This window comes from Bombus pyrosoma, linkage group LG12, assembly GCF_014825855.1.
Source record: "Bombus pyrosoma isolate SC7728 linkage group LG12, ASM1482585v1, whole genome shotgun sequence".
Lineage (NCBI taxonomy): Eukaryota > Metazoa > Arthropoda > Insecta > Hymenoptera > Apidae > Bombus > Bombus pyrosoma.
In genome coordinates, this window is record NC_057781.1 from 2,315,303 (window position 1) to 2,326,764 (window position 11,462).

An 11,462-nucleotide genomic window follows, 5' to 3' on the forward strand; every position below is an offset into this window, starting at 1 on the left:
ATTCCATTTCATAGAGTTAGTTTTTTTACAATGAATTTTGAGTAGAGAGAGAGCCGCTCGCGTCCGGATAACGGAATTTCGTTGAATGGGCACCCAAGGGAAACAGGAAATCGCGGTTGGGATTTATAGGGCTCCCGTTACGTTCTCGTTAGTGGGAAAAGGGTTCGATAATATCGAACACCTTTTCATCCTTTTTCCCTCTTTACATGGTATTCATACTTTCTATACTCTATACAATAAATCATAATTGAAGATTACAAAGAAAAATCCTGATGAGTACATTTTTATTGATTTTCTTAATGTCACTTCATGACAAAAAGAGAATATCTGAATATAGAAGAGCTAAATATGAAAAGAATCTGTTAAAGCGAAAGATATAGTTGACAAAATTTTGTGGGAATCATAGATATGTTAAAACAAATAATATTTTAATATTCTTACAAACAATATTTTTTAAGCTTATGAAGAGGTAAATAGTGCAAAAAATCAAATAAAAGAACAATTCTGATAACAACTTGTACAACTTACTGAATCTTAAAACCGTCTCGCTGTAAAAAATGTCACATGTTATACTTTTTTCCTGAAGTCTTCAATTATACATATCTGTATGAAATAAAGTAGACTTTAAAAACTCTGACTTTTTACAAATGTTTCAGATTTAAAAGACTATGGAAAGATACAAGTGTATAATAATTAATATAATGCTTAATGAGAATGGATAGCGGTGCCATACTTGTACGTTTTTAGAGATTGCTAAACGCTGAAATTGAAGCCTCAGCTCGTTAATGGATGATTAAGTGCGGTAATTATCCTCAAATAATGTGTCTGGCAGTCGACTCTTATCTCATGTTACCGCATTAAAAGAAAATTAATCCCAATTACTTTATTAATCATCTGAATTATATTTACTCATATAATTTTCAAATATTTCAGTGGAAGAAAGGAATACACAAAATTAATTTGTTTTTATTCAGAAATGATATAATTTCATGACGGAGTAAAAGATGCAATGTACAACTGGTGACAAAGAAATTTTTAACACCAAAGTCAAGTCGCGATTTAGCGGCAGCTAGTGCGGCTTGTTCGACGAACCGTGACCCGGGTATAGATTATCGGGTCGTATACGCTGCGAGTATTATGAAATAGTAATGTAGCGCAGGGCCGTAGTCTACGGAGGGTGTCGAGGGAAAAGGGGTGAAATCGCGGTGGGGTCGAAGGCACATGATCACAATCAAAACACACGCCGGTGTACTCGCAATCGGAACACGTCACTTCTGCGTTTCCGGTGGTGCTCAATATCCGTTGCTCGAATTGATCAGATAATGAAATGAAGTCACGGAAGGGTGCTAATGATGGAGAAGATTGGTGAACGAATATTTCTTCTTGACGATTTTGTGCTTTTCGTAGTTCAGCAGTTTCCTTCCTGGTTTGAAGATTGTAGGAAACTTAAGTAACTTTTAATGAATAAATATTTAAAGTTTTTAAAGTACTCTGGACAGCTCCGGATTATGATTGTATGAGAAGAATAAAGTAAGGTGTGAACATTTTCTTAGAAAGATAAAGTTTCACGAGCTTGGATCGAATAGTTTAGATAGGAAGTGATAATTGATGCAAGAAATTCCCTTGATCATTCGACGGCAATCAAGCTCGTTATCGTTCCCTGAAGGGATGATTTTTTTAGTAGACTATTCTTTTGACACGAACAGAACTTCGTTTCCTTCCCCTGTTTTGGGTAGTGACGGAATTGGACCTATCAGACAAATTTATATTAAAATAACCATCAGAGCGTATTATTAATTTAACATACATTAATCCTTACAAATCTAAGTAAACATTAAAAGTAAAATATATAAATTAAGACACATTTTTTACTCAATAAATTAATTATTTAATAGCTTCCTATGAACTGATTCTTTCTCTATTAGAAGTTTTCCCCATTTATGATAGAAACTGTGAACATATCTTGCAAAATTGTGCTTCATGTAATTTCTGTTTCAATCAATTCTCCGTGTATAAACTTGTGTAATCATAAGAATAGGTTTTAACGTCGGATTTTGATCCGAGTATCGGAAGGGTGGAAATCCCATCGCTGCTTGCAAGATACGATATGAACTGCCAGTTGGACTGTATAAAAATAAGAACCACTGCGATTCGTACATCGAGCACCATAATACGACCAGATGGCTCGTTGGATCTCTTCGGTGATGGTGAACACGTCGGTGAACCTCGTTTCATCAGTGGTCGTGCATCTATGACGAAAAGATGTAGGGTATAACAGGAGTCGGTCACGAGTGCGAATTCTATCATTGTTCCAAGGAGAAAGAGCTAAACATCATCATTGAAAACCATTTTCTATATTTCAATATTACAAACTAATATTAAATCTTAAAATTTCTGTCATACATAAATGGAAAAAATTACCTGCAAATATAGTACGATATAAATTCACCATTTAAATATATATGCACTTAGATATATTTATACATATATATAAGGAAGGCAAAAATATATCTCAAAATAAATCCAGGTTCTGCAAACTCGATCAAACGACCAATACGACAGACTGCGCTGACAAAATGGTGGAACATTCCATCTACACCCCGTGCATTCGTCGAGCGCCATACACGCGTCTAGTTCTTTCCCCTTGTGGGTGATGACGCACACATGCAAGCTAAACAATAGTTAAATCAGGCTGAGGGGTGGATAAGGGGTGCTGTGGGTGTTTAATGAGCTGCCAGCCAGTGACTGAACGGGGGTACAGAGAGACCGAATGGGGTATCGGGGAGGTCGAGGGATTTTTGGGGTGCGAGGAGGATGGTAAATCTATGGGGCACGAGCTACGGCACCACTTGACTGTTTATGGGACCGGCACCGTGTAAAGTGTTGAAATAACATTACATATGTTTAAGTGGAGCCTGGCTGGTGTTTTACATTTTTGTTGATAAAAATGAACATGCGATCTATTAAGAGTAATAATATAATTTTTATGAAAATAAGAATTTACGTTTGCAAAGAATTTACTAAATTAATAATTTATAATTCGTATGCATTTATAGTATGTTTTACATTTTCTCGTTGATAAAAATGAGATTATCTATTGATAATAATCATAATTTTCATGAGATTAAAGATTCAAAACCTGGACAAAAAATTCTATTGGAATATAACCTACAATATTGCATTATTAATAATATATAAAGAATGAAAAATATAAAGAGAAGATATTGATATTTCATCATGTATAGAAGTTAAAAGAAGATTCCGGAGGGTCTACAAGAGCTCTTCAATGCTGGTTAACTGACCGCTGACCTAAGACCACATCGATCACCTGAGCATTCACGAAAGTAACGCTGCCGTGAAATTAGGCTACTCCTCACCTATTGAACCACCTTGAGGAGCCTCTATTCACCATATTAAGTTACTATTTGCCGGTAATTTCAAAATCTGAAGGGCACACCGACCATGATATTGAGTTACTATTTGCGGACGATTTGAAGAATTAGGGAAAACCGTTTAGTCCACAAATTCATGAAGCTAGCCAGTTCAGGCGTGCAATATGAAACTCTATATCCATCACCGTTACCTTTACTGTTGTTCGAATGATTCTTACTAATTGCCTCAAACTTCTAGAATTACTAGAAAATCAAAATCTTTCATTGTATAGTTTCGATTTATTTTTTTCAATTAATTTTAAGCTCTTTCTAGGCGATTTAAACTTTCTACATGAATACATAATTTATAGAAAATATTTACTAAATATAAATTAATACATTATTTTGATTAACAATTGTATGCAATCTTTGAAGTGATGCGGATGGAACATAGATAAATGCTTAAATCAAATGTGTTTTCAGCGAGCGTATAATCCTGCGTAAGCTGTCCCTACAAGCCCAATAAAACGCGCGCTCCTACGAATGCTTCACAATGACGTTAAATCAATGATTTGTCCAACGATCCTTCGACATGGATTTTAATCCCGGTTTTACATGTGATTAAAGGCTGGTCCGAGCGTCAGACCGATTGACGTTATTAATGAATGAAGTCAGTGGAGAGTATATTAAATACGGAGAAAATCCTATTATGATACTGCAAACGTATAAATGTAACTCTACTGTTAAAAAATTACAAGCTTACTACCACAAAGGTAGACATTAAAATTGAAGTTTTACCGAAAAATTTATACAGATTCTCACGTTATAAAAGTTATTATTATATAAGCGCAAACGAAAAAGTGTAAATGTTCTATTAAAAAACATACAGAGTTGCTTCGAAAAGATACGACAATTAAAATTTTATCGTAGAATTCATACAAAGTTTTATGATACAAATCTGTTATAAGGGTACAAAGACAATATAAAGAGTTGAATATAAAAAATATAAAAACTTATGTGTTCATTAGTTATATAGTTACCACGTGTCATGAAAGAAGGTTTTTTTAACAATGAGGAAAGGGATCGTTAACGTTATCGTCAATCGCTCGGCATTCGATGATTCTCGATCGACTTTGGAGGACTCGTTGCTCCCTGGACCAGTAATCCACGTCATTCCGGGATGAATGCCTGGCTGGCTCGGGTATTCTTCAAGTAAATTATAGTCTTGAATGGCAGCGCGGTGGGGGGTTGGTTGGCACGCGTACATTGGGGTACACCTGCCCCCCCCCCCCTAGACATCTGTCCCCTATATTTCCATCGCTAGAGTCAAACCATGGCGTGCAGATTCTCGGCAGTTGTTGTCAAGTTCTTATTAACGACTCGAAATGTTATCGAACCTTTACCTCAATAATTTTTTGCATATCAAAACATCTTGCTCCGCGTGTTTTTAAATATCCGCACATATGAAAACAAGAAATATCTAGGATTCTACTTTGCATATCAAACCTTCAAATCATAAAAGCTGTATAGTGAAAATTATTGCGTGCAATGTTTCGAAGAAAATAAAGATAATTTAAGAATACTTTTATCTAATAGATTTAATAAATTACCGAAATGTACTTTATGTTATCACTTAATAAATTATCAAATTTAATTATTAGAACTTAATAACAAAAACAAACGAAACAATAGTTTCACTCCCATTTTATCAATACGGTACTATTATTCCCTTTTTCTTTACAGCAATGCAGTTCAACAAACACCATCTCTCTGTAGGAAGCTTAACAATCAACTCTCGTCCTCATTAATTCAATTTATTCTTGCCAGGGGCGTCGATCTCCAGATCAAATAAGGCTTTCCATATTTTAGCGAGCTACCATGTACTATATAACATGTAAAAAGAAAGAGAGAAAGTGGAATAGACGTTGATGGTGTTCGCGGGGTGTGTCCCATGACGTAGTGATCTAACCGGCATTGTTCGTGGTTTACCACAAAGGCCTGCAAATGCCAACTTGCTGTGAAAAGCCCACTACCCTACGCGTCACGTCTAAACAGATGCCGAAATACGATGCCGAAAGATGCTTGTCTGAATCTTCTTTTTACACCCTGCGCTATCTGTCGACAGTCTTTTGGGATAAATACGATCGGGATTGGTTCTGTTTCTTGATCGACGTCGTCTTTGTTCCTCCATTTAGATGTAATTCTCTATGGAATATTCTACGTAGTAGGAATAGTAGTATTCCGCTGTATGCATCCTAAGATTATTATCAAATAAAAATTTGTAATTTATCTTTTTTTTTTAGACCATAAATAGAATAATTAAGTATTTGATTAATGATGTACAATTAGTAAAATTTGTATTAAGCAGATTGCAGATATCTATGCATTTATGGGAAACTAAAATGCGCAGAAACACAAGAAATATTCAAACTAAAGTACTTGTTATAATATTGAAAATTTGGAGAGTAAAATAAATTGCATTTTATCATTCTATTTTCTTAGTTGCCTTTATAAAAATATAAATTTCCATAAATGTTCATAGTGATTAATACCAAGTAAAAAGGATTTCATATTTATTAACCACTTCAAATATTCAATCCATCACAAAAGTAAAGCGTTATAAGAACATGTCATCATCAATCTTCCGTGAAACATTCAGACCACCCTCTCTCTCTCTCTCTCTCTTTCAGACTTTCGAAATTACACGGTTAAACTGACCTACGATTTTTCAAAGGTTTTCGTGCAAACTTTCGACTATTCCTATTTATATCTATGCTTCGAGAAGCAGTGCAGTCGGATAATTATTCCATCAGAAGGGAGTTTCCGTTGTCGTAAAGGATCCTGCCCATTAATCTTCGATTAAGCGTTCACCGATCGGTCAAGGTAATTTTACGAATTTTCATGAATTAGGAAAACCCGTCTCCCCCTCTTTTCGTACTCGTGCTACGGTACCCCTGTACGAGACTGGTCGGGGTCTCCACGGGGGAGCACCTCTGTCAGCCACCAGTATGTCACCGTACACACCAGCGCCCCGGCACAATGAGGGCCCTGAACGCGATCGATATGTGCACTCGTCGGAAACGACCCAACGAAAGGTCGATCAAAGCGAAATCACTGCGCTTCGAAATGCAGCAGTGACGTTTATGGTCTGTAAAAAATTCCTCGTTGAATCTTTGTTTAAACTGTACTAAGAGGCTACCTCGTCGTTTGCATTGTTTGGTTTGATTCTGCAGGCGTGCGGCTTGTTTTAGTTCGATGAAAGTTCTGTTCGAACATCTCTTGCTCGCTGTTTCGTTACGTATAGCGGTCCTCTGTTTTTATAAACAATTCTGAATATATATCGATTTTTTTTTTGTTAATAATTGAACCGTTGGTAATTGATCAACTTTATAAATCAAGAAGTATAAAAAATATAATAATGTTACAAAATGTATCTTTTGTCATCTTCTTACATTAAATGAACTTATGGAACTAAGTCGTTTATTTTTGAAAAACTGAACATTATTTATAAATTTCTGTAATAAAATGAAGAAACTAACAAATCAATTTGGATTTTGAAAAACAGAATTCTGGATATATTTCAGCTGAGCTGTGTTTGAACGTATACAAATATTTGCAAATTATATTAATAAATAAAAACAAATCACAAGCATGTTTCCTCACATTTAATAAAATATGAAAAATATTAATTACGTATGAAAATTGGAAATTACAAGTTATATGAAGGATGAATCAGTCGTGTTTCCAATTTCTTATTTTCTATCGTCGCAACCCCTACAGTTGGAGGCAGTTACGGGGTGCAAAGGCCACGGCAAAAACTGATTGAATCCCCCCAAAATCCAACACCTTTACGGAATCTAGCCGTCTGTTGCGCTGTGCACACAGTGATATGTCGTGGACATAATGGTTCCATTGAAGCATTACCATTATTGGTGAGATTTGGGGAAACGATCGAGCGTGCTAACGGATTCGTCACAGCTTGCAGCCTGTTTGCAAATAAGCCTTGTATACGAAATTATTGATCAAAGGATGTTGTGAAACCGCATCGACTATCAAAAATATCTTTCTCTATCACTTTGTCTTCCTGTAGAATTATATGTTGAGGATATAATCGATAGAAAATTATGGATATTATAGATTACAAATATTCTTTGATAAATTAAATATGTATAGATAAATGTTAAGTCAATGATAAATTATTTTCTAAATTTAGATCTTCACCAGTGATATCAGTGAGATCAGTGTTAGATTTGCTAAATTTAAAAACAGAAACGAATTTCGTGATTCAATACCATACAGATATCATACAATAATAAAATTAACGAACTGGAGAAGAAATCGATCAATCAGCAAGAAGCATCGCTTTCAGAAAGGACAATTTCCATAACAAGTAGAGGTAGGTGTTTCATTTTCAGAACACAGTAGCCAAGTGTTAGAAAAATAAATAGGCGAATTCGATCGTTCGATCAACTAGAGTGCAAAGGGGATGAGGCTATCAAAATAACCGTTGAGCTGTTGAATTCGTGATGGAAAAATAACATTTTTCCACTCTTCACTCCATCAGATTAATTCACTTTCTCGATAATATTTATTCGTGCATAAAAATTGCGAGATTTCTGCGTCCAATGAAATTTTACGTCGCAATTGAAATTTCTCTTCATCCCTAATTTCTAAATGTGTTCAGACACTACGGATACGATGAATGTGATTTAAAGGGAGATTATGGATAAAAGCTGAGACAACAGGTTACCTACTAGGGCTGATTTTTTCTTTCGTCTGACCGATTTCGAATGTTTTCAAGTCACGTTCGTCATGTAATCCATCGGATTAGACGGGTAGGCGTAATTTCAGGCGCAACTTGTGATACATCTGCCCTGCAGTGATTCCTACAAAGGACACGTGCCCTGGCACGTGCTCATTCATTCTTGAACAGGACTTCATTCCTGCAAAGTGGCTCAAGCATGCTCGTTTGTAAGACGATAACTGCTTAATCGTAACTGTTCTGTTTGCGGATCCGTTTCCTCCCTTTAACGATCTCTTTATCGATGATCGAAAACGTGGTTTATCTACGATCATTCGTATATTGTGTTATCTATTTGACTGATATTTTCACTAAAATATTGTATGTAGTATCGTATTATATATTTGATTGACGTTTTCTTATGGACAAAATTCATTGGAATGTTATATATAGTTAATTATTTCAATTTTAATTATTTTAAGCAATTAAATTAGTTTAAGTTGAAATCATATTGGGGGTAGTCGACGAAATAAATAGTAAAAGGATAAATGTCTAGGTAAAATATGATTTATTGATAAGATATAAATTCTGTACAATATACATATATTCCCTGAATCGGCAATTTCACGATCCGATAAGAGCACTGGCGGAAATGTATGTTTAAATACAATAATCTAGAAATAAAGGGTGAGATCAAGCATTCGAGATCAACCTAAGAGCATCGATGACTAGAAAAGAAAAGGAACGCGATATTTAGTACGTGTTTCTAATTATACTACCTTGATTTTTTTTTTATGAGACAAGAAATAATGATAAATATGTTTTCGAAGGAACGACGAGATTATCGATTTGCCTAACATTAGACCTTAATGTTAATAATTCGTTGTGAATAGAATGCTCTCTTACAAAGTAAATAACGATTATCTTGCGCACTGGCCTACTTCTTTTTACAATCACGTCGATTATTTAACGCGAATTTATCTTGGACGACGTCTGTTCGACATCCGTGCAATGATATGCAGGTTTCTGTAAGATACAATTACTAGCAAAATATATTTTCTTTGCTCGTAAATTGTACTGCATGCTTTTACCTATTATACTTGTTATTGGAACTTTGTAGAATGTATAAAAAAATTCACTAAAGCATGAAGGATTAAAATTCTTTGGTTTTCGATTACTAATTATCAAGTAGAAACTTAAGGTTCAATTAGATCTCAGTACTTTAACTTTAAAATTTTTGCTTACAGAAACGTTACTTAACAAATCAGTAGTTAGTTAGTTAGAATTTTTGCAATTGCCAATTTGCTAGATTTGTTAACTTCACTGTATAGCACTGAATTCACTACTGAACATATGCAATTTCTGAAGCATCGTTGCTCATTACAAAGGTACAATGGCGGCGATGACTCATGCGACTCGCAAATACTGATATATATATTCCGCAAGTATTAAATTCATTTCGAAGCTTCAAAAATACTAACCCTGAAAATTCCTTCAATTCGTCCATAAAATTCCTTAGGTACACACTTGTTTTAAATCGTCATCTTTGACACATTAACTTCTTCTAACTGTCAACCTTTTCTCATACATTATCATAACCACTTTAAACGATCGCCTAATCGTTTATAAACTTCTTCGATAATGGAAAAACTATGAAAGTTCATTTTCTTACAATCATTTCCATCATCATCCACCAAAGTGATTGAAAACATCCACGAGCTAAAAGCTACCTAAAGACACTGATACATATTATTATGTCCCATATGATGCGGCGCAGGAAGTTGATGCTGCGCATGATACATCCTCTGATCATAACACTGCTGATACTGCATCGGTGGACTAACACTCTGATCGCTATAGCAATCGTACTCCTGCCATTCGGGCACGAATCTTTCCTGAGGATAAGGAAAGACAGTATGCGACGGTCCAAGCCGCTTCTGCGCGGCTACAGCACAGCTTCCGGTCGAGGAGGTGATCATGTTTCCATTCTCACTGATACTGACCGTCACGTTACCCACGTTCACTGTGATCTCGCCTGCCTCGGAATTCCCCAACGTCTGTGACAGCGCCCAAATATAGTTGTGGGCGAAACGGAGGGTTTCGATTTTCGTGAGCTTCGTATCTTCCGGAAAGGTCGGCAACGCCATCCGGAGACGTTCCAACGCGTCGTTCAGTGTGTGCATCCTGTGCCGCTCTCGATCATTCGCCTTTATTCGACGGTTCCTTTTCAGCCTGAGCACCTGTGGACGAATCAATGGTTCCTTGTGATCATTTAGCCTCCTCTTTTTGTCTTCCGGCTTTTTGAAGAATTCTCTTTGCTCGATCTCTTTGCGATGGGTGAACGTTCTTTTAGATAAGGGAAGTTGGGCTGTGCGAAGGTAGACACATCCGCTTACCTGTGTGGGACTCTTGCACCGTGTGTTTCGGGTTTTCTTCCGTTTTCCTTCTTTGGCTGATGGAAACAGGGTGTCTGATTGGACCTCGTGCTTTGGCGATTCAAAGCTGACATCGAAACCGGAGTCCGAGGAACTTGAGAGCTCGTCGAAGCCGCCTTCGCTGCAGAATGAATACTCCGAGGACATGCTGTGGAAGGTTTTCTGAAAAGATACTCCAGTATTGCGTAATTTTTTATGAATAATAGTTTTCATTAATGAAATGACAAATGTGTGACATGAATAGTCGTTAAAAATATTCCAATTCTTCTGTAGTTCTATATTAAATCCATGATTTTTCGTTATTCTATTTGTTCTGTAGTTCCACATTAAGTTTGCGAATTTATTCTTATCTTATTACTCTATTTCTTCTATAATTCTAGATTAACCTCTTAAATTTATTCTTTTCTTTATTTTTTATCCATAATATTCCGAAATGCTTAGCTACTCAATCAAACGTTCTAATTGCGTCGTTTATTGGCGCAACAATTGACTAACGAAGAGTTATCTTACCTAATAAACTTGTTAGCTCAATGAAATGATCCTCGTAGAATTTGTCACCTTAATCGATCACTTCATAAAATCTAACTTCCTATTAAAATTTTATAACACGATATGCTAATAATATGGAAAAGCTTTTGTCACGACATAGCCGAACGTTTGGTGTGCAGCGTGAAAAAAGAAATAAGAAACGAGAACTGTTCTAGGCTGGGTACAATTTGGTACTGTGAAAGTGGCATGGGGCTCTTAGAGCATATATACCGTCCCGGGGGTATTTTACCCCCTCCATAAGGGCGGTCCGCCGTCTATGGGGCACCGTACCAAGGGTTCACCCCATAATCACGACGTGTAGGGGCACCTAACGCTCTCCCCACCACTCTCTTTGTATGTATTAGACGCGTGCCACGGCGATGTAGT

The 11,462-nt window shown here is 36.1% G+C and overlaps 1 protein-coding gene across 1 annotated transcript; it reads right to left on the reverse strand.

Moving 5' to 3' along the window:
• Positions 1 to 9,805: 9,805 nt before the first annotated feature.
• Positions 9,806 to 10,694, reverse strand: LOC122573991 (neurogenin-1). Its single transcript, XM_043741069.1, has 2 exons — positions 10,509 to 10,694; positions 9,806 to 10,352 (listed from the first exon to the last, which is right to left on the reverse strand). Exons 1-2 carry the CDS (start codon positions 10,692 to 10,694, stop codon positions 9,843 to 9,845), a joined length of 696 nt encoding a protein of 231 aa, XP_043597004.1. The 3' UTR covers positions 9,806 to 9,842.
• Between the last annotated feature and the right edge of the window lie 768 nt (positions 10,695 to 11,462).

What these genes read in the sequence shown, in the direction of transcription:
- LOC122573991 (XM_043741069.1), bottom strand. Translation starts at nt 10,694, where the DNA reads ATGTCCTCGGAGTATTCATTCTGCAGCGAAGGCGGCTTCGACGAGCTC. An exon ending in GGTGCAAGAGTCCCACACAG is followed by an intron (nt 10,353 to 10,508) that starts GTAAGCGGATGT and finishes ATTCGTCCACAG; the next exon opens with GTGCTCAGGCTGAAAAGGAA.